The following is a 23,841-nucleotide window of genomic DNA, read 5'->3' on the forward strand; positions in this document are numbered from 1 at the left end:
GATCTGAAAGCTGGGTCAGAAGTAAAACACTTGACCAAAGACTAGAGACTGCAGATATGAGAGTCCTGAGAAAGATTAGAGGCATGAACAGATGGCATCAATGGCAATATCATATTAAAAATGAGGATATTAGGAAAGAACTTGACATTGTCAGCATCCAGGAATGCGTTAGCAGAGCTAATCTCAGATGGTATGGTCACTTAAATAGAATGTGCGAGGAAAGATTAGCAAAACAAGTGTTCTCTGCCAGGTTGGCAGGAAAACGACCCAGAGGAAGACCAAGATATAGGTGGATTGATACGGTACAAAGTGCCTTAGACGATAGAAATATAAGATCTGATAATGTTGGAGTCTTGACAAGTAACAGACTGATTTGGAGGAAAATTGTAGATAGGAAGTTAGTAATGATGTAATTTTTTCATGTAGTACTGTCATATCCTGTACACCCCTTGAGGGTACATGGCAGGAATTTGATGATGATGATGATGATGAATTAAATCCAGTATTTGTCCACATTATGAGGAGATCATCAGATTCATAATCCAATTTTTTTGTAGGAAGGCTTGGTGCACATACCTGAGGTAAATGCTGGAAGTGTGACTAGTCAGCTCTCTGGGCATTCCTATTTATTATTTGGTCATTTTCATAGTTGCTTAGGGGTCAGAATAAGTCTGCTTTTGGAGCTTGAAAGTCCAGAAACGTTTTCACTCTCTGATATTTGCCAGTGTGCAATAAACAGTAAAAAAAAGTTTTGGTGGAGATTGATGTGGAGGGAGATAGATTTTTGACATTGCTCTAGAAGAGCAGAGGAGTGATTCACTTTCTTTTTAAAGAAAGGATTAATTTTCGCCTAATGGTTTTGATATCTTATGTAGGAGAAATTTATATCTCATTCTAAATATTAATTCTTTAACAAGCCTTGAATGCTCTGTCACAGTCAGAATCATATGAAGACAATAATGACTTCAGTTTATTATCAGCAGTTTCCTTCAGATTTTGTATTGCTAGTTCTTTTGTAGTTTCTATACATACAGATTGATTTCTATATATCCACATCTTTCAGTGTCACTCAAAGTCAAGATATATATGTCTTGCATAAAGTCAATGCATAAAGGAGGTTCCAAGACTACTGTTGTAAATTACCGACCGATTAGCATATCAGGAATCGTTGTCGAGGTCTTGGAGAAACTAGTCAAGAGAAGAATACAGGATTGGATAGATGAAAATGGGATACTGTATGGGGGGGAAACATGGTTTTGTGAAGGGTAGATCATGCCTCAGTAACTTGCTCATGTTTTATAACACAGTGACGGCTGAACTGGATAAGGGTAATGGGTTTACAGTGATTCTACTGGACCTTGCCAAGGCCTTTGACAGGATACCACATGGAACTCTAATCAGTAAACTGGAGCAAATGGGGAGGGATATAGGGTTGGTGAGATGAATAGGGGGGTGGTTGATGGAGAGATACCAGAGAGTGGTTTATTCAGGAGTGGAGTCCAAAAGACGGCTTGTGACTAGTGGTGTGCTGCAGGGTTTTGTTTTTGGACCACTACTTTTCAATTTGTTCATTAACGATATAGGAAAGGATCTGAGAGGAAGTGTTCACTTGTTTGCTGATGATGCAAAGTTGGGTAGAGCAATTGTGAGTGCTCAGGATGTCAAAATTTTGCAGGATGATTTGGATAGCTGAGGTCTGGGCTAGGGGAAATGGATGTCAATTTAATGTGGCAAAGTGTAAGGTTATGCATTTTGGAGTGAAAAGATTAGCAGCAGTATATCACATTGGTGGAACCATTCTCCAGGAGATTGATGAAGCCAGGGATTTGGGAGTGTTGGTGGATAGGGCGTTGAAGTTTAGGGGACACATTGCAAAAGTGGCTAAATCAGTTCATCAAATCACTTGGTTACTGAAAAATACTTTAACAAGCAGAGACAAACAAGTTATTGTTCCTCTATATCGAGCCCTGATAAGATCCCATTTGGACTACTGTGCCCAGATATGGGCCCCAGGGTTTCTTCTTGATGGGTAGGAAGTGTGAGAGGATCCAGAGATGAGTGAACAAGATGGTGGCAGGTCTGTGGAATGAACCTTATGAGAACAGATTGAATATTTGTGGGTTGCAAAAATTGGTTGATAGGCGGAAAAGGGGTGATATGATTGAGACATTCAAATTACTGAAGGGTTTCTATAAGATTAATCCAGAAGATATTTTTGAGAATAGGACTGGTGGTGGGAGGACTAGGGGCCATACATCGAAGCTGGGAAAGAATGTGGTTAACAAGGGTGTTAGAGCTAGGTTTTTTACTTGGAGAGTGGTAAATGAGTGGAATAAGCTGCCAGAGTTCTGTTGTGGGTGCTATGACCGTGAATGAGTTCAAGGTGAGGTATGATAGATACTGTGTGAATGTCGAATAGTTGTTCTGGACATTATGTTAGGGCCTCCCTCGATGAGGCTGTCGACTCCTTGGAGTTGCCTGAAATAATAATAATAATAATAATAATAATAATAAGATTTGCCATACACTGTGCCACTTCTTTAGTTTATTTTTGTTGTTGTTCAATAGCCACTCTAAATTAGACATAATTTGTGGTCACATTCTTCCATGCATTATTAGTGTTATTTTTTGCATCATTGATGTTGTAACTCTTCTGGAATTCTCTTAATGTTGACTTGCTTTCTCCATCAGTCACCACAAAACATTGTTTGGAAAGTTTGCTTTTTAAGAACTTAAAGTTCGAAATGGCACAATGATCCATTGGTTGAATCAATGAGGTGATGTTCAGGAAGAAAAATTTCATTATTTTGAATTCTGGGAATACTCAAGCCCTAAGCTATGAGTTTGATGTGTTATCAACAAATAGGAAATCCTTCTTTGCCAATTCTGTAGATATTACTGTACTGCTTGTAAAGTAATTTGCAAACCGATCTTAAAAATGTTTAATGGAGTCAAGAATTTTTAATTTGATTTTTAATGGATTTTTAATGTGAGTTAAGACTTATAATCACATTCTTTAATGCCTTCAGGTTCATGGAATGCAAGGAGGAGTGGCTTCATTCTGAAGTCTCCTGTGCATTGGATCCTAACATAACCATTAGACTGTCTCTTGCAATGCTTTGTTTGCTTAATGCTTCTGTTCATCCATTACATGTTCTTTTGGAAGATGGACATGCTCTTCAAAATTTCTTACGAAGATTCCTGCATGTTTTACAAATCCTTAATATTGATATTGATAACTAATATTGATAATGTCTTTCACAGGTGTCCCTGATGCATGTCTATTTTTAATCTATGAGTGTAACCACTTAACTGAGAGTGTCATGCACAACACATGACAATAGAATGCTTTATTATACTTCTTTTTCACTTCAATGCTACCTGTTAAAAGTTTGTACCATCTTAACCCAGTCCTGAAGATACTTTCAGGCGCAAACTTTGTTTGCTCACACTTGGATAAAGGATTAAACTAAATTTATTATATTCAATGCTACCTGCTTGACACGTCTTGTTATATCACATGAGACCTATAAAAAACTGAAGGTGTAGTATTTCTTTTTGACTAACAGGAAACAAAAACAAATCTCTAATATATAAATACACTAAATTTGGAGGGCTGAAAGATCAGAGGGCACTTTGGAGGCAGTATAGTATGAATAATGGTAATAATCCATTGCAGGCCAGGATAAAAAAAGGCCAAGAAAGTGATTCAGCAAAAAGTGCAGTATGAGCAGAAATTAGCAAACCAGGCCACGAAAAACCATTGGGAGTATTTTTGATGTCTGGCAAGTAGAAAGAATATTGATTATGGCAAGATGATGTTAATGGATTGAAGTGGGAAATTGGTAACTGCAGCAGCAAACATATTTGAGTTATTCAGTGAGCAGTTCATCAGGGTGTTTCATCCTAATGTGAAGTCAGTTCAAGTGTAGAGAATAAAATGAGAGAAGACTTACTGGTGAGTGAGCAGGATATATATATGAGGAGTTAAGTAAGCTAGATATCAGTAAGGTGATTGGACTTGGTGACATATCACCATGTGTCTTAAGGGAATGTTCCAGGGAGTAAGCATCAGCCTGGCCATCCTGTTTAAGAGTCTTGCAATAGCATAAGTTCCAAAGGAGTGGAAGAAAGGTAAAATTGTTCCACTTCGCAAAAGTGGTGATAAGGCTAAGTCAACAAATTATAGGCTTATCTATATATCTGGGGTTAAGGTATTGGAATGGTTGGTGAGAGACAGGATACAAAAGTGGATTGATTACAGTAGCATTCTTTGTGCTTGTCAGCATGGGTTGTTTAAAAGGTCATGTTTTACCAACCTTGCATATGTACAATAACAAGGTGATGAATGTATTGGACAAGAGAGATACAAATACAGTGCTTTACTTAAATTTTGCAAAGGCTTTTGATATATTGCCATACCATAAGTTGGCAACTAAACTGAAGCAGATAGGATTAGATGATAAATTACTGGGTTGCATAGGCAACTAGTTCTCAGATAGACCAACAATTTGTGAATGGGATGCAGTATCCTGGAAGAGGAAAGACAGACTAGTCTGTCTGTCTTGGGAACATTGTTATTTAATTTGTATATTAATGATATTGGGATGGGCTTTGCTGTGATATACAACTGTTTGCAGATGATGCAAAACTTGGGAGAGTGATGTGGAATCACTCTTGTTTTTCCCCTACAGGAGGATTGAATAGATTGTAAGCGAGCAACAGTATGCAACTGTCAGTTCAGTGTTCCCAAGTGTAAGGTTCTGAAATTTGGTAGGCAACGATGAGATGCATAGTATATACTTGGTAGGGAAATTTTGGAGAAAGCTGAGGAGACAAGAGACCTTGGATTGGTGGTAACAAGGATATGAAGTTCAGAGGTCACATTGCACAAGATGTGAAGTCATCACATCAGATTATGGCAGTTGAGAAGGAGGACCTTAACATGAAGAAATAAGTAGGTTCTAGTTTCATTGTATGATGACTTTATCTGCCCTCATTTGGATTATTGCAGATGGATTTGGTCCCTTGGTTTTCATGATGATGAGGATATAATTGGAAAGGGTCCCGAGAAGTGTTAACTGGCTTGGGAATGTGGATTATGAAGACAGACTAAGGGAATGCAATTTGCAAAGCTTTATGAATAGGAGGAAGAGAAGGAAGACTTTTTAGTTGGTAAAGGGTCATTACTGGGTTAACGTGGAAAAAAATTTTCATAGCATTCAAGAAGAGGAGTAGAACAAGTGGACTTCCCTAGAAGCTGTATAAGGAGGATGTTGGCAGGATCATAAAGATCAGGCTCTTTTAATGGTGGACAGTGAGTGATGAGTGGAATACATTGCCTGACATTGTGATGAATGCAGATACATTGAATAAGTTTAAAGCACAGTTTAATGAGTTAATGTGACTGTGTGTATCCCCTGTGATGAGTCTTTTGACTCCATCACAGGAGATACACACAGTTAATAACAATAATAATGAGAAAATGCATTTAGTACACATTTCTGTTTAATATTTGTTTTATGACATAAATGTTTCAGTACTTTATCCCCAAGTAAATATTTGTCGCTAATTGGTAGTATAAATTTGCATTCGTTCAACTTAGAAAAAAAAAATTCTATATTGCCACAAATCATAGTAGATTTCAGTTGACTGTAATTAATAAATTTAATTACAGTCAAATCTACATTATATTACAGTTATGAAATCAGCTCCTGTTTTGAGATAAATAATAATTTCAATGTTATCTTCTATGGAGGCTGTTCAATAAGTTATAAGACTATATTTATACAGAAAACAGATTACCTTTAATTGTCATCATTTACATGGTCTTTTTTGAAGTAACTACCGTGAGATGCGATGCATTTGTCCCAACGTTGCATCCACTTCTTAAACACATGTGAAAGTCCGTTTTTTGAGAGTTCTTTCAAAACTGCCTCCACAGCTTTTATACATGCTTTGTTGCTTTCGAAATGGCGGCCTCTTAGTGGTTTCTTGAGCTGAGGAAACAGCCAGAAATCGCACGGTGCGAGATCAAGACTGTATGGAGGGCGTGGTAGGATATCTATATTGTTCTTCTGCAAAACATCCACTACACCAGCAGTAATATGTGGCCTTGCATTATTGTGGTGCAATAAGAAGCCATTTTTCAGCAATGGACGCTTCCTTTTGATGTGCTGTACCATTGTCCGTAAAACATCCACATAGTATGAACCGTTTACAATATTCCCGGGTTCTACAGTTGGTAAACAATGCCTTCGTAGTCAAAAAAACATTATGGTCATAACTTTACCAGCCGATTTTACAGTTTTTGCTTTCTTGGGGGTAGGCGAAGACGGATGCTTCCATTCACTGCTTTGTTGTTCCATTGTAGGGTCATAGTGATACAACCAAGCTTCATCTGCTGTAATGATGCGTTTTAATAAGTTGTTGCCTTCTTGTTCCAGTCTTTCTTTCCATTCTGTGCACACATCCACTCGATGCTGCATTTGCTCCGGTGTCAAGAGTTTGGGAATCCATCGGGCGCAAACACGTTTCAGTCCCAAATGTTCAGCCATGATTGAGTGAACGCTTCCCACAGAAATATTCAGGACAACATGCAACTGGCGTACTGTAATTCTGCAATCCTCCTTGATGATAATCGCTGCTGTGTTGATCATTGTCTCTGTGATGGACATTGAAGGTCTTCCCTCACGTTCAAGATCTTCCACATTTTGCCTTCCTTCCTTAAAAGTTTTATGCCAGCGAAAAACACTTGCCCTCGACATTGCTTCATCGTGAAAAGCTTTGCATATCATGTTAAAAGTGTCTGATGCCGATTTTTGCCACCATACACAAAATTTAATCGCATAACGCTGTTCCAAGGACGCTTCCATTTCGACGACTGGTCGCGGCTCGTAGGCGTGCCGAAACAAGCTTGTGTTTAGTTATGTGACACTCTGGCACATCAGCCCATATACACCATCTATCAACCTCTTTTGTATACAGACAGCAACATTTCTTTATTCCACAGAAATTAATATTGTGATGAGTGGTTTCGCGACAGTGAAATTAGTCTTATTACTTATTGAATAGACCTCATACATTTTTACCTTTACATTGAGGTCATCTTCAGGAATTATTATTTTCTTGACCTCAGTGGAGTCTCAAGACTCATCAGGAAAAAATTATTTCAAGAGTGGAACCCACACCCACATTCATGTGTCAGAATTCCCACTCATGTTACATGAAAGGAAGTTTATCCTAGACCACTTGGCCATCCTGACAACACATATACGTGTGTATGTGTTGAATGTATATATGCATACATGGTGAATATATAGATGCATACACAAACACCAAAGTTAAAACCAATTAACCAATACTGTTGTAATCTGCAACATCTCTACTGCAATGTCAAAAAAAAAATTTCTTCATGAGAAATTTGCAGTTTTCCATTCCTGCTACAAATAGGAATCTGGACTAGATACAGTTAACTAGATCTTCAAGAAAGGGATAAACAGGACTCTATTCTATCATTTATTATATTAACATAAAGTGGCAGAACTAATTACGAGCATTGACAACAGGATGTTGAAGGAATTTCTGAATAACTGTTTAATGGATGCTATTTTTTTTTTTTTTTTTTTACCACAGGAGGTTTTGTTATGTCTAATACTAAATAATGAAAGGCTAACTGGTATTAGATATAACATAGCTTACAACAGTACAGTGTTAGTTGCTTTTAATATGTATATGTATTATGTGTATACATTCCTGAAGATGATTCTAATGTAAAGATGGAAATGTAGAAGATAAATCAGTTACTGTTTTGTTATCTCAAAACAGTAACTGATTGCTGTTCACTGATCAGTTACACTGAAAGAAAGGTTGCATGGTTAGTGTAGGAAAATAGTAGACTGCAGAGTATGATGAATGAATGAATGAATTGATGAATTTCTTATTTTATTTTATTTATTTATATTTTTTTGAGGTGTATTCATCTATTTTGAATACCAAAACACTGACAAGATTTGTCCTTAGGAAATGTCATTGCTGTTTTCAGACTTAAGTGTTCATCTCAGTACAAAGATATCATGTGTTTAATTATTCTAGCTGAAGTTGGAAATTATTTTAAGTATATCCAAATAAATAATTTCAATAATTATACACAACTCATTTAATAAACATATGTCTATATATGAGTTGCATAATAAGTTTACATAATTAACATAATGAGTTTTATATCCAAGTCATTGAACTGTAAATTCATAACTCACTTTCACACAATGCAAACTGTACAATAAATAAATCTATACATTGAGCTCAACTGCATAAAACAAATTCATAACAAAAAAAACATGAAGGTCAGGAAATAATATCATAGTAATTCATCAAACTGTACAATAAGCAAAATTTCAAAAAAAAAAAAAAATCATAACTGTTAGTTTTCTGATTGGACATGGAGATTTTGAAAAAGAATTTTACAAATTTCCATGATGTCACATTCATCACAAGGATTTATTTATTTATTTATTCTTATGTCAAAAGGAATACAAAGCAGCTACAGGTCAAAGTCCAGTCTAGAAAGCCAATCCAGGGCCTCATCTGTTACCTTGTGGATGTCCTGGAGGCCACCATCATGAAATTGGCACCTTGGGCAATCATTAACAATATGAGTGATCATCTGGGCCACAGGGGAACAGTCACAATAAGGATGGTCTGACAGACTATTTATGTAGTAGGTAGCCACATCTGCCCTGGTTAGTTCTGATCCTGTTGATAGATAACCAAATCTTCCTAGGAAGAGCAAAACCAGGCTGCGTACAGAAATCTTCAACCAGGAAGATATTTGTTGGACCAATGTCAGGTGTTGATGATAAGGCAGCTGAAGAGAGTTGGTCAATGGACCAGAAAAGGTTCCTAGATTTTAGGCAAACACCAGGTGGATTTATGAGAGTCTGGTGCAGGGACAGGTTGCTCATTCGAGGCTTGTCTTCTCCGTATATTTGGTGGAGCAATGTTAGATAGGACAGGCAGCCAGGGGAAAAGGGGTGCTTCTTAGTGTCCCACTAATTGTGCATATTGTAGAGTTTAGCTGTATGTCTATAATGTTAGTGTGTGCACTTCTTTCCCAGATGGGGGCACATTATTCTGCTACAGAGAACATGAGGGCTAGTGCAGATGATCTTAGGATGTCTGTGCCACAACCCCAGGTTGTTCCATCAAGCCTTGAAATGATATTATTTCTCTTTTTAATTTTGTTGGACAGGTTGGTGATGTGCCTTTTATAGGTTAAGCTTCTGTCCAGACTCACTCCATGGTATTTCAGGTGAGGCTCATGTTCTACCATTTTGCTACAGAAAGAGAGGTGGAGGTGTCGATTTGCTTCTGCATTGTTCAGGTGGAATGCTGTAGACAGAGTTTTTGTTGGATTTGGCTTCAGGTTCCACTGCTTGAAGTACACCTTTAGGATGTTGAGGTCTGTATTCAAGGTTGTTTCCAGGTTGGCAAAGGAGGTAGATTGGTGTAGGATTGCTTGGATCCTACACCAGTGGTGTAGATCACAAGGATGAAAGACCTTTATGAACTACTCATTAAATATCTCAACTAAAACCTTCCACAGCAGTTTTCTTTGTATCATTTTCTCCATTGAATATCACCCTACCATAATCATTCCTTTGTTTTCTGACTACATATCGAAAGAACTCCCTATGTTTTTTTTTTGGTGGGGGGGGCTTCATTAGCTAATTCATAATTCTGCTTCATTAGCAAATTGTTATTCCATAACTTCAAATTTATCACAACTCTCTCTCTCTCTCTCCCTCCATCTATGCTACCTGCTCTCTGCTGTTATTTTCCAGCATTCCCATTGCTAGTCAAAACAGACCTGTGTGTTGTTTGGGTTGCATCAGTCACTTATGGGTTTCACATTCCTGTGTTTGCCAGTATCACTGTCAGCATGTGACTTTGTCTACAGGTAGATAGATAACTCTGATAAAATATATTATTTACACCTTATCTCCTTATTTTCTTGTGGCCTGCATCTGAAATTTTCTAACACAAAAGACATTAGTTGCAGATTTAGAATTGCTCTACAGTGATTTAGCAGTGGTAAGTGCTAACATCCATATCATATACTGTAATTAATTTACATGAATTCTTGGTCATTTTTACATTTTTAGTATTTTACAATACAATATATATCACAAGGGTCACTTAAGAGTCAAAGCCAGATAACTGGGTGGAGCCCTCCACATAGCCCTTTAAGGAATGCAGAGAACTGATTGCTTCTGACCTAACATCCACTCCTCACCTTCATGTGGTTCACCCCATTAGTAGGTAACCACTGGTACTGAACAAACAAGGATGGGCTGGCAATATGGGATTTAGCTGACCGAATTGTGCTCTCTATTGGCTTAAACCAAAAATAAACATGATGATACCACGATGAGATTTCATGCTGGCTGGGATGATTCTCGGTTAAGCAAGGTCTGTGCTGTTTTCATCAGGGAACTAGTGCAAACAGTGAAAAGTCAGCTACTGGAATAAACTGCAATTCAGCATCTAGAAGAAAAAGAAGGACAAATCCAATAACAGAAGAAATGAAGATAGGAACCATCAACATAAGGGAGTAACAATGAAAAGGAAATCAAACTTGCAGAAGAACTTGAAAAGCACCACAAGGACAATAATTGGTATTACTGAGACAAGACTAAAACAGGTGAAATCTAACGAAATAATAAGTGTAGGATATTATGTTCAGGTAATGTTGAGGATAGGAAGGAGTATCAATAGCATTCAATACCAATCTTGAAGATAACATTCTTGATTGGAAGGCAGATTCAAGTAGTTATGTGGGTAAACTTCAAAATGGAGTGAAACTTATTTGTGTCTATGGTCCCACAGAAGGTTTTCCTAAGGAAGAAATGGAACAATTTTTTGAGTTATTAGAGCAGCCAGCTGACATAAAGAAAATGGAAAAAGCAGTCCTTGTCAGAGATCTAAATAGCAGACTAGAAAATGAATCCCATCAGGCGTATAGAAACATTTCTCCAAATTTTCCCAAATTTTGGGGAAAATTTGGAGAAAAGCACGAGGCTAATAATAATGGTAAGTACTTACTGGATTTCTCCTCGTGATATGGACTAGCCATTACTAACACCATGTTCTAACATAAGTATGTGCACAAGTTTATATGTAGTGAAGACCTTCTGTCATTTTTTTTCTTAATAAAAAAAAAATCCATTTTATTCCTTAATTTTACAGAAAGTTTCAATTCATATTATTATCCCAAGATCCCCTTGGAGTCAAAGACTCATTGCAGGAGGTCCTTTTGTCATACACAACACAGCTCATTATACCATGTCGTAAATACATTCAAATTCTCTGCAGACACTACACCCTCAAGGAATGCATTCCAATCATTCAGAGCTATCCATTCATAAAACCTGCTTCTCGCTCCCTTACTCACACCCTCCTTATACAGCTTCCAGGAATAACCTCTTGATCTGGGGGCCAATAAAAGCTCCCTCAAAACACTTGACTCAATACAGAGAAGAGCAATTAGACTTATTAATGACCCATCTCTTACCAACTCATTCCCCCACGTTTCGCACAGATATTTGGTTTCTGCACTATGTGTATTCTACAAGTATTTCTTTGGGAAATGTTCATTTGAATTAGCATCAATAATTCTCCCACTTAGTACTAAGCTTGTTGGAACATGTGCAGCTGCTGCTCAACATCCCTTCACAGTGCACCTTGAAACCCACGGAACAGGTTTCTTTCCTTCTCTTTCATCCCTGCAACTGCTGTATTGTGGAACAGTCTTCCCCTTGTTGTGTTTCCCAAGGAATACAATATACAGTCTTTTAAACCAAATGTACACAAGTTCCTCCTTTCCCCACCCACTACCCATATACAGTACTAATGTGCTATAGGTTAACCAACCTCTCGTGTATTTTTCATCAGTTGCATCAGTCTTGGGACTGGTAGCTCAGCAGCAATTTCCTCCATTCCGCTCTGTCATTGGCTTTCTTCTTAACCTCCTGATAACTCCTCAAGCCCGTGCTGTCTTTGACTTGGTCAAGAAAGCTTTTCCTTGGTCTGCCTCTTCTTCTTTTCCCCTCTATTTTGCCTTCAGTTATTCTTTTCACAAGTCCATCATGTCGAAGTATATGTCCAAAGCACCTATCCCTTCTAATTTTGATCGATTTTATTAAAGTTCTTGTTTCGTTTATCTCTCTCAGGACTTGTTGGTTTGATTTTTTTCTGTCCATTTTATTTTGTTCATGCGACGCTAGCACCACATTTCAAAAGCCTCCAATCTTCTTACATCTTCTCTGCCTAGAATCCAAGTTTTACATCCATACAGTGATGCTCCATATCAATGTCTTTACTAATTTTTTTTTTTTTTTCAATTGTAGGTTGAGGTTTCCTGTTAAAATGCTTTTCATCTTAGAGAATTGGGCTTTTGCGTTGTTTATTCTTGATCTTATGTCTTCTCTTGTTCTGCCATCTCATGTATGGGCTCAACATAAAAAAAAAAAAAAAATAATAATAAATAAATCTCCCACCATTTTATGAAAAACCCTATTCATTGATAATTCTATAAAAACCCTCTTACAAACTTGTACGTCTGTATGATATCACCCCCTCTTCCTCCATTCCACAACTCTGCAAATTCCATTTTCTCAACCTTTCTTCATACTCAACATTTGAAAGAACAGAAACTACCTTAGTCAATCACGTTTGAATGCTTTCCAATATCTTTTCATCCTTTTCATCTTCTTTATCCTCTTCTTTTACCTTTACAGTGTCGAGGTTTCTTGTTTTTGCAACTGCAACCATCTCGAGGATAAGGTGGTTGCCCCTATGCCTCCAGGAGTGTCCTGTGTCTGTAGATGCACGTGTTCATGGGCTAGTTTGCCTGTTATGGGGAAAGAAAAACTCGAGTTTTCAGGTGAAAAACTGCCTACCTCCATATGAGACCAGCTAACTCACTTTTAGTCAAAAAAGACCAGATAAAGGTTCCTCGTGTCACGGATGGGAATCGAACCCAAGTCTTTCCGACCAAAGGCTTTGTCTATATCGACTGAGCTACAGAGGCTCTTTTTGAAACCAGGTGACCAAATCTGTTCACATATATCTGGCCTAATCAAGGTCTTATACAATGGAACCAGAATATCTTTACTTCTACAAATCAGTATCCTTTGCATAATTGCCAGAATTCGTTGTGTTGTCCTCACAGTTCTGGCAGTGTGCTCCAAATTTTAGTTCCTTATCCACCATCACCCAAGATCTCTTATTTTCTCCACATCTAATAATATATCCCCACCAAGTGTAAACTCTACATCCCATCTTTGTTTTCCAAATCTTTAAAATCTTAAATTTTGCAACATTGAACTACCATCTCCACTCCTGTGTCCATTCACTCAGTCTATTCAAGTCTTCTTGTAATGTCACAACATCTGCTCTACTCCTCATAGATCTTCCCAACTTTGCATCATCTGTAAACACTGAATATCTCTATGATATTCAGTTCAACAATTCACTTCAACAATATCATGAACATACAGCTTAAACAGCATTGGTCCTAAAACAGCCACTGATGTAAACCAGTAGTGACTTTGCTCTCGGGGATATTACTTCCTCATACACAACATGCTGCTATTTGTCAAATAGCTAGTCTCCATTCCAGTGCACCGGTCTAATATCCAACCCCATCTGCTCTAGTTTGACTCTCACCTTGTCATGAGGTAATCTATCAAAATTCTTTCCAACTGTAAGTATACTACTGTGTATCCATCTCCCTCGTCCAATGCAGCTGTCACCTTATTGTAATAAGTAAGTAAATTACTAAAACATGATCCCCCTTTAGCAAAGCTGTCCACAAAGATAGTACTACTGTTGTCAACTTGACTCCAGTTAAACAATTAAACCCTGATTTCAGTTAATTATCCCTCTCTCACAGATCAACTTCATTCCCTCACTCTCTACCATAGACATTCCATTTCTGCCTTATTTCTATTCAACAGATATTTTCATAGACAGTGCTCTGTGGATTTGGACACACTATCTTTCATTCAACCGCGCGGTTAGCCTAGTGGCTTTGCACTTCGCAACCATATGCCTGGGGAAGGAGTGTCCCAGGTTCGATTCCCGTTGTAGACGTGAGGAATTTGAGGATCTTCCTCAGGCATAGCCAAGTTAGCCGGTCTTGGGCGCGGTCAGTAGGGTTTTTTCCGCCAGTTTATCTGGCGTTTTTAATCCCGCAAACAGGCAAACCGGCCCTATGAACATACGCCTCTACAGTCAAAAATATATCCCCCCCCCCAGCGGCAGACCAGGCGACGGGTCGGTTGGGAGTAGTACTAACAAGAAGTCGCATCTAAAGTAACACGCGGACCCTGCATGGGAAGCGGGAATAACGCGTAGTAGAAGAAGAAAAGAAGAAGAAGATCTTTCATTCACTTTCCTTCAAAGTCATATAGAACAAGAGCTGCTGATAACCAACACACATATACAGTACAGTTTGAAACTTTCTGAACTTAGTTCTCTGCCTCTTCTTTCATTCCATTTACTTCTGTTCTTCAAAACAGCCACCCAGAGCTTTCCCCAAAGATTATAATAACCTTTAGCTATTGAAAAAAAAAAAAAAAAAAGGAAAAACGTCAACTGATTCCTCCTTTCTTTTTACCCTCTTGTCTCTCTTTCCATGTACTACTGAGATGCTATAGGTATTGCTGACGTTTTATGTGTGGGTCAGATTTTAAAAACGTCTTTTAACCACCGTACCAGCCTGTATGTATATATACATTTTATTATTACATGGATATGAAGTGTCCATTGAAGTCAATATAACCATTTGATATTATAGAATAAATAATATGCATACAAAGCATATATTTTTGGTATATTTGAGCCATGTGCTGGTTGGGTAGTTAATGCATAAACCATATAGCTCATAGTTGGTTTTGTGTTGTTTATATTCTGATGACAGTTTCCATGAAATGGCTAGCACACCATCTTGTTGTTGGTCCTGCATATGTTACTAGTTTTTGTCCCTTTTTTGTTTAATTTTTAGTTTTCATACTTTTAATTCTTCATCTTTCAAAATTTGTACATTTAATTCATCAACTTATAGACCAGATAATGTGGATGGTGGTGATAATGAAATATATAATCAAATTAGCCAAGCAAATAAGAAAAGGGTGATCATAATGGGCGATTTTAATTATGGCAATATAGACTGGAATAATGAGATAGCAACTGGAAGTAAAGAAAATGAGTTTCTTGAGTTTTTGAGGGATAACTACCTCAGACAGTATGTAACAGAGGGTACATGAGGATTGAGGGTCTTGAATTTGGTCATCTCATCAGGGGATGTAATTATAAATGAGGTGTCAAATCATCCACCAATTGGTGAGAGTGACCATGAGGTGATTACCTGGGTGGTTGCCAGCAGTGCAAGGACCCCTGTGAAAAAAGGGTATATGTGGAACTGTAAGGGGGGTGATTATGAAGAACTCAGGAGACAGCTTGCAGGTGTAACATGGAATGAGGAGTTAGCTGGAAAAGAGATCAATGCAGCTTGGGAGATTTTCAAAAACTATCTAGTAGATGCAATTTCTAAAAATATATTCCAAGGGTGAGAAGGTTAAATAAGGTAGGTGTGAGATGGATGAATAAAGAGATTAAGCATGTGATACAGAGAAAGAGGGCATTGTGGAGGCAGCATAAGAGAAGTGGAAATAACCAATTCCATGAGGTCTACAAAGACCAGGCAAGGAGGGTGACTCGGTTGGTGAGGGTAGCTAAAGAGAGGTATGAACAGCAGTTAACTAATGAAGTCAAAAAGAATCCTAAGGAGTTCTTTCGATATGTAGCCAGCAAAAGAAAGAATGATTATGGAAGGATGACATTGATAGGAGAAAATGGTATAAAGACAGCTGTTGCAGAATATGTGTGATGGAGATCCTTAATGAGCAGTTCATAAAGGTCTTTCAGTCTTGTGAATGCGACTACATGCAGAGATTGAGAGCAGTAGATGATAGGGAGGAGAGACTAACTGGGGGGGGGGGGTCGAGTAAACTAGATGTTAATAAGGCTGTGGGACTTGATAATATATCACCACGTATTCTGAAGGAATGTGCCAGGGAGTTGACACCTGCTTTGACATAATTTTTTAATATGAGTCTTGCACTTGGTCGAGTTCCTAAGGAGTGGAAGGAGGGCAAGATTGGGCCACTTCATAAAGGAGGTGATCGAACTCAAGCATCAAATTATAGACCTATTTGTGTGTCAGGTGTTGTGGTTAAGTTGTTGGGGAAGCTTGTGAGAACTAGGATCCAGAGGTGGGTCCTATAGGTCTTATAGGCCTATTTGTGTGTCAGGTGTTGTGGTTAAGTTGTTGGGGAAGCTTGTGAGAACTAGGATCCAGAGTTGGGTCCTATAGGTCTTATAGGCCTATTTGTGTGTCAGATGTTGTGGTTAAGTTGTTGGGGAAGCTTGTGAGAACTAGGATCCAGAGTTGGGTTGACAACAATGGTAAATTTTTCTGTGACCTATGTCCAGAGGTAGGTAAGGTTAGCAACGGAGGTCTGCTGTAGAATGAGAATGGTGGAGTCCATATTGGTAATCACTAATTAATTGATTATTCACCATGTAGTGAAGAAGATGACTGATGATCTTCTCCATCACTTTTAAGAGTAGTGAGATGAGATGATAATTTGATGGCTGACTTTTATCTCTCTTTTTAGGCTGAAAAAAAAAGGCTTGTTTACATGCTATTGTAGATGCCAGATGAATATGACGACTTATATAGGTAATACAGGATGGATGTTAATTTGGGAGTGCAAGTTTTGAGTACAGCTGGACGATTATTATCTGGACTAGGGGCCTTATTTGTATTTAGATTAATCAGGATTTTTCTGATATCTTTCAGGTAAAAGATCAGATGAGGCATGCAATAATGTGGTGGTAGTGCAGGAGATCATTTGCCTTGGTTGTCTTAACAAGAGTTGGAGGAAACTGAGATGCCAGAAGGTCTACTCTATCCTTGAGTGAGGTTACATGGTGCCATCAGGATGCAAGAGAGGTGGAAACAAGCATCACTTCTCAACAGCCTTAGTAACCAGAAGTCTCAACTGCCAGTTCAGCAGGAGGCAAGCTTATTGCATTTTATTCTTATGATTCTGCTTTGGAATTGATAACTTTTTTTTTATACCTCGTTTGGGTTGTAATGTAAACTGAGTGAAAAGCTGGAGATTTTTATTTAAGCCATTGATTATATATGTTGTGTTTTTCTCATGGACAGCAGTGGCACATTTTTTAGAGAACTAGAGCTTGGATATGGGTTGGGGGCTTGTACTGGTGTGGGAAAATGAAGGCCTATTTTGATTATTAGCTCACTGCAAGTGTTTGGATCTGGAGTGCAAAAACAATGTAATCATGGAAAAAGGGCATAAAAATTCTGGTGGTTATCCTAGTTGGCAGAATTGTAGTGCCATAAGGTATGAGACTGAGATTGGCTGTGAAGAGAATGATCTGTGGAAGAGATGGATTGAATAAGTTTATTGTCAGACTGCCGAGAGAGAGAGAGAGAGAGAGAGAGAGGGTAGACCTCCATTGTATATTTTGAGGTATAGCTAGTTAAGAAAAGGTGCAGTGCATTGGAAGAATGCTGAGGATTGTCAAGTATTTTGGTTGATAGGTTAACTATGTGTGATGGACTGTGACTGATGCAAATTATTTGGCTTCCTTTCTGGTTTGATCTGTGAAGTTAGCCAGTTTGTGTTGTAAACACTGGTCTCCTAGGAAGGCATTCTCAGAGTTTCAGTAATTAGATTATATGAAATCAAGTTTTAGCAATAAGCAGTCATAAAGGGCTTGGTTTTCAGAATTAGGAAAGCAGTAGGGGGGGGGCAGCAAAAGAAGGCTATAAAGGTAAGCAAATCTTGAGCTAAATAAGAATGAAAAGCAGGGATTCCAGGTTGGATAGTCTCGGCAAGGGATATCTGATTTGACAAAACCATGCATTCCGTCTCCCTTTTTGCAGAATGTAACAGGCAGGATGTAATAGGAATATTTGAGGTGGGCTTTTATTGTGGAAGATGCCAACTGGTTAAGGAATAGTAGATTGGATTTTTGACATCTGTAAGTGTTGGTGTATATCATTGATGTTTTTGTTGATACTTTGGATACTGGTGAAATGGATGTGAAATCGATATGGAAGTGTTTTTAGTAGAAGAATTTTTTTTTTGTTATTTTGGAAGGTTTTTTAGTATTTCTTATAATTTTTGTTGAATTTTTCATATTTTTTGACTTTTTTGTGAGAGATTTTTTTTTACATCCATACATAGTGATGCTAATATGTATCTATCTTTCTTGGAGCAGAGGCTTGCAACTGAGGTAAGGGACTTATGTACACAACTCCAGTACAGGAAGTGCAAAGATTCCAGTTGTCTAGGTGTAGCCGTGGACAATTTCCTCCACTGCATACTACCATACCTGGACTACCTCCATGCACAACTAGGAAGAGTAAGCAGTAGCAGATGATCAACATGCTGTCAACAGATGAATTCTGTTGGGTTCAGTTGAGTGAATTATCTACTGAAAATTAGTTTACAGCTGTACCCTCAAAAGCTGAGGTGATGCTGGCTCCCTAGTTAAAAAATTAGCAGTGTCCTGAGCAGGCCCAGCAAGGCCATAACCTGCACTGCATGTAGAAGAAATGGGGAGGAGGAGGAGGACAGAAACTGAAAGAAATGAACAAGAAAAATTTAAAAAAATATTATCATTAGCAGACCTCCATGGAGTCAGTAAATCCATTGAGGGAGATCTCATTTAACCAGCAATATGTCAGTCAGATAAGTGGTATGTTTTAGTTTTGTGTATCTGTAGTACTGAGTCATTGCACACTCTAGAAGTTTCTGTGTAATAATAATAATAGTTTTCTAATGTGATTACCTCAATTTTTTTCTTATGTGTTTAGTTATATTATCCACAACTAAACCAAGAACAACATATGAGTCATATAAGCAAAACTGGTATGGTGGAGAGCTAGTTAAATAAATTTATATGGAATAAGAGAAGTTAGTCAAAACACTAAACTAGCAGTATACAAGACAATGTTCAAACTAGTTTCAGTTATGGATCTGAGAGCTAGATTAGAAATAAAGCACTTGATCAAAGATTAAAAACAACAGATATGAGAGATCTGAGAAAAATTAAAAGCCTGAACAGATGGCATCAATGGTAAAATCATATCAAAATTGAAAATATTGGGACTGAACTTGGCATTGTTAGCATTGAAGAATGTTTTGCTAACCTTTCCTCTCCAATTCTTAAACAGAAAGAAAAAAGGTAAGCAGAACAGGTGTTTGATACTAAGATGGCAAGAAAAAGATGGAGGATGACCAAGATCTAGGTGGATTGATTCAGTCAGAAGTGCCTTAGAACAGTGCTTCCCAAACTTATAGATGTAAAGGCCTCCTTGGAAACATTAAAATATTTCACAGCCCCCATCGAAAAAAAAATTTGTAACACAGACATATATTATTGTAATATTTATTGTATTTATTTTATATTCAATGCAAAACATACACAGCGAATATCGTAAAAATAAAATAAAATATTACATTTTTATCATCTTACATACACATTTGACATGGCACATTTAGTCTTAAAACATTTTAAATTTGTTTTCATTATTTCATGACCCCCCCCCCAAGCAAAACTAATGGCCCCCCCAAGGGGGCCACAGCCCACGGTTTGGGAAGCGTTGCCTTAGAAGACCAAACTGTTAGATATGACAGGAGTACTGATAAGTAATAGACTAATTTGGAGGAAAATTGTTGATAGGAGATTAGTTACAATGTAAACTTCATATATGCAGGTTGTATTAGCCTGTACACCCTTTGAGGGTAAAATATCAAGAAATTGATGTTGATAATGATAATCCGTTATATTGCACCTTAAATTCTTCACACTTGAGTTCCATTTGCCATATAGAAATATTTCACATTCCTTTTACTCTAAAAATCTGTGTTAAACTATTTGCATGTGGTGAGTCACTGATATGGATTAATAATGGAAGTGTGAGTGCTCATCTGCAAATGAAATTAAGAAGTATGATAAATGGTATGTGTTAGCTTATTGTCTCTCTCAAATTGAATTCATTGCACTCTGTAGAGTTTCTTTCTAATATTATTAAGTTTCCTAATGTGACTGTGTCAAGTTTTAGTTAATATGTTTTGATGTTCTTTTTTTTTAAGTATCATATGCTAACAAGGTGTTTTTTATTTATTTATTTATTAATTCCAGCTGTTGTAAAACCATATTTCAGCTACACTAATATGAATGGTTCAGAGCTAACTGCTACTTTTGCTGATGAATTAGATTTATTCTGTTATACAGAAGGTGTTCCACTTCCTCTTATCACTTGGTTTAAAAATGGAAAACCATTTGATGTCACTAATATGTCAGGAGTTGAGTTCATAGATAATCGCCAACAATTGAAGATCCAAAGAATTGTAGAACAGGATAATGGCATTTATCAATGTTTAGCAGAAAATAAAGGAGGAAATGCCAGTAGAAGTATTTCACTGCATGTTGTTTCTGGTGAGTAATATTAATTTTGTAATATGTACGCATAATAAAAATCTTGGAATTGTATCAAAACTTTGAAATGAGAAGAAAAATAATCAAATGCATTTATATTTATTTCTTACATAAGCTGTAAAAAAACTTATAGAAATATATAAGTTTTTTTATATATTTCTATATAAAATTTCTATATTCCTTCTAAGTGAAACCACTATCTGGCAACATCAATTTCATTATGCTATATGGAGCAATTTCCTCCACTGCATACTACCATACCTGGACTACCTCCAGGCAAAACTAGGAAGAGTTTCTTCATTTTTATGCTTCATTTTTTAGAGCAGTTCAAGCACTTACTTTAGTAGTTATTAGTCTAATATACTTTATTTCAAAAAAGAAGGTTTCATAATACCGATCTGGAAAAAAAAGGTAATTTGGAATAAATGTAAATAAGAAAATATGAATTTGAATAAAACTTCATAGATTGAGTTTTCTATTATTATTATTATCATATCATCAAATGTTCATGGAGGCAAAAGCCTGATCTTCGGATGTCAAGATCCTGTTAGATTAAAAAACAGTCTCTTAAACTCATTCACTGATTTTGTACTCACTAAACTTTCAGGGGAAATGCATACCACTGTGCACACAAAAAGTCACTTCCATCCTTATTCACATCCTTTGTACGGAGCATTCAGGAATGGCCTCTTGTTTTACACGTCTTCCCAATTCTCTAAAAAATTTCTTCCACATTAATCAGTAACAGCCTTTCACTTAAGTATGTCTCAGTCATGCCCCACCTCTTCTCCACAAATCTCTGCAAATTGTATTTCTTGAATGTTTCTTCATATCTAGCATTACAGAGGCCAGAAATCGTGTTAGTCAATCATCTCTAGAATTTTTCCAGTACATCTTTCTTTTGAAAAACAAATGGCCAGATCTGTGTATAGTAATCCATAGAAGCCTGATTAAGACTATATATAAAAAAACCATATGGGTAAAAAGAACCATGAGAACATCCCAATTGCAGAGTTTTGACATTCTCACAATTTTTGCAACATGATGCTTAAATTTTAGGTTCTTGACCATTATCAACCTAGATCTTTTATTTCCTCTGCCTCCTCACATGAGATTTCATATTCTCTATGCATCCTGCCTTTCGCTTTTCAGATTTTAAAACTTAACACTTTTCAGCATGGAACTGATAATTTACTTTATTTGTCCACTCGCAGTCTCAGTCTGTTTAAATCTTGCTGTAAAGCTACATCTGCTCTTCTCCTTATAGTTTTCCACATTTCTTCCTAACTATGCATCTTCTGCATATAGCTGCATATTTTCATTTAAACTTCCCACAGTATCATTAACATACAAGTTAACATACAAAGAGCAACCCATAATAGATTCTGTGGGGGACACCATGAGCACTGTCCCAGAAGAGAAAAGTCACTAGTGACTTTTCTCCTCTGGGACAGTACTCTTCCATACACAACTTGCTGATACTAATCAGACAGCTAGTCTCTTATACTCTGTTATTACAGTTTAATTACCAACTTGTTTTGTGGCAATTTGTTAAGAACCTTTGTAAAATTTTAATATACTACTGTATATACATTTTCCTCATTCACTGCATTTGTCACCTTGTTGTAACACACAAGCAGATTGTTAAAACATGATCTCTCTTTACCAAACCCAAGATGACCAACAAAGAGAATGCTGCTGTTGTCAAACCAGTTCAGGATTCTAGCCTTCACTAACCTCTTTGACACAACTTTAACCACAACTACAAACACATTAAGTTGACCTATAGTTCTTAGCTTCAGTCTTATGACCCCCATCTATGCAATGCAATTTTATGCCCTTTGAACGCATTATTGTTATTACTGGGAACTGCAAGGAGCCCTTAGACTTATTGAGGGAAGCCCTGAACATCATGTCAAGAACTATCCAACATTTGTAAAGTAACTATCATACTTTGCTTTGAACTCATTCACAGTCATTGCACCCACAATAGTCTCTGGCAATCTATTCCATTCATTCACTACGCTCTTACTCAGTTTCCATGTCATCCCCCACTAGTTCTCCCACCAGCACACCTGTTCTGAAAAATTTCCTCTGAATTAATCTCATGTCATCCCTTTTCTGCCTATCAACAAGTTTATGTAACCCACAAATCTTCAACCTGTTCTCGTAAGGTTCATTCCATAGACCTGCTACCATCTTAGTCACTCACCTCTGGATCTTCTCCACCTTCTCATCACCAAGAAACCCTGGAACAACAAAGGAACAACAACCTGCTTGTCTCTGCTCATCAAAGTATTCTTCAGTAACCAAGTGATCTGATCAGCTGCTTTAGCCATTTTTGCTATGTGCTCCCTAAATTTTAACTCCATATCCACTAACACTCCCAAGTCTCTGGCTTTGTCAATTTTCTGGAGTGCATTTCCACTAATGTGGTATACAGCTTGTAATCTTTTCACCCCAAAATGCATAACCGTACACTTGCCACATTAAACTGACATCCATTCTCCTTTGCTCAGTCTGACAATCTATTTAAATCATCCTGCAAAATTTTGAAATCTGTATTAACTATTGCTCTACCCAACTTTGCATCATCAGCAAATAACTGAACAGTTCCTCTCAGATCCTTTCCTATATCGTTAAGGAACAAATGAAATAGTAGCGGTCCAAGAACAGAACACTGCAGCACTCCACTAGTCACAGGTCTTCTTTTGGACTATACTCTTGAATAAACTAATGTCTCTCCATCAACCACCCTCCTATCCATCTCACCAACCCTACAAAAGGTTATTTGCAAACCTATGGTACATTTTATATGATGGGTGGGCTAAGGGTTTTTCTATTTTTATCAATTATATATTTCGTATTTCTAATTACTTTTTTACTTAGTCTGGAAGCCTTGCTCAAGAGGCCAAAACTGAAACTTTTTCAAGCCACTTCAGGCCTTGAATAAGAGGGCCAGGGTTCATTTGTCCATTGTGTTCCTACCTTATTTAAGCTCCTGACCTTTGGAATATGTTCAGCTATTGCTGCTGTTAAATAATTCTTGACTAGTGTCTGAGCAACACTGTTGTCTTTTTCATTCAGTTCCTCATTCCTGTAGTTCCACACTGTCTCCTTAGCTTTCTGTTATCACTAGCCTTTTAGCCCCACATATCTTATCATTATTGTTATCAGACCTCTATGAAGTCAAATGAAAATCATCGAGATGTCGCACACATGTCCAGAGCTTATCGT

The 23,841-nt window shown here is 37.4% G+C and overlaps 1 protein-coding gene across 2 annotated transcripts in view; it reads left to right on the forward strand.

Moving 5' to 3' along the window:
* LOC150097975 (vascular endothelial growth factor receptor 1-like) overlaps positions 1-23,841 on the forward strand; it is a 354,137-nt gene that overhangs the window by 171,146 nt on the left and 159,150 nt on the right. For both annotated transcript variants that reach the window (XR_016549608.1, XM_090406574.1), the window contains exon 11: positions 20,308-20,604. Coding sequence is in view for 1 of the 2 variants with exons in the window: in XM_090406574.1 (XP_090262700.1) it covers positions 20,308-20,604 (297 nt within the window). In the remaining variant the exon portion in view is untranslated. The remainder of the gene's footprint in view (positions 1-20,307; positions 20,605-23,841) is intronic.

This window comes from Typopeltis vanoorti, chromosome 16, assembly GCF_054136105.1.
Source record: "Typopeltis vanoorti isolate ZY-2024b chromosome 16, IOZ_Tvanoo_1.0, whole genome shotgun sequence".
Lineage (NCBI taxonomy): Eukaryota > Metazoa > Arthropoda > Arachnida > Uropygi > Thelyphonidae > Typopeltis > Typopeltis vanoorti.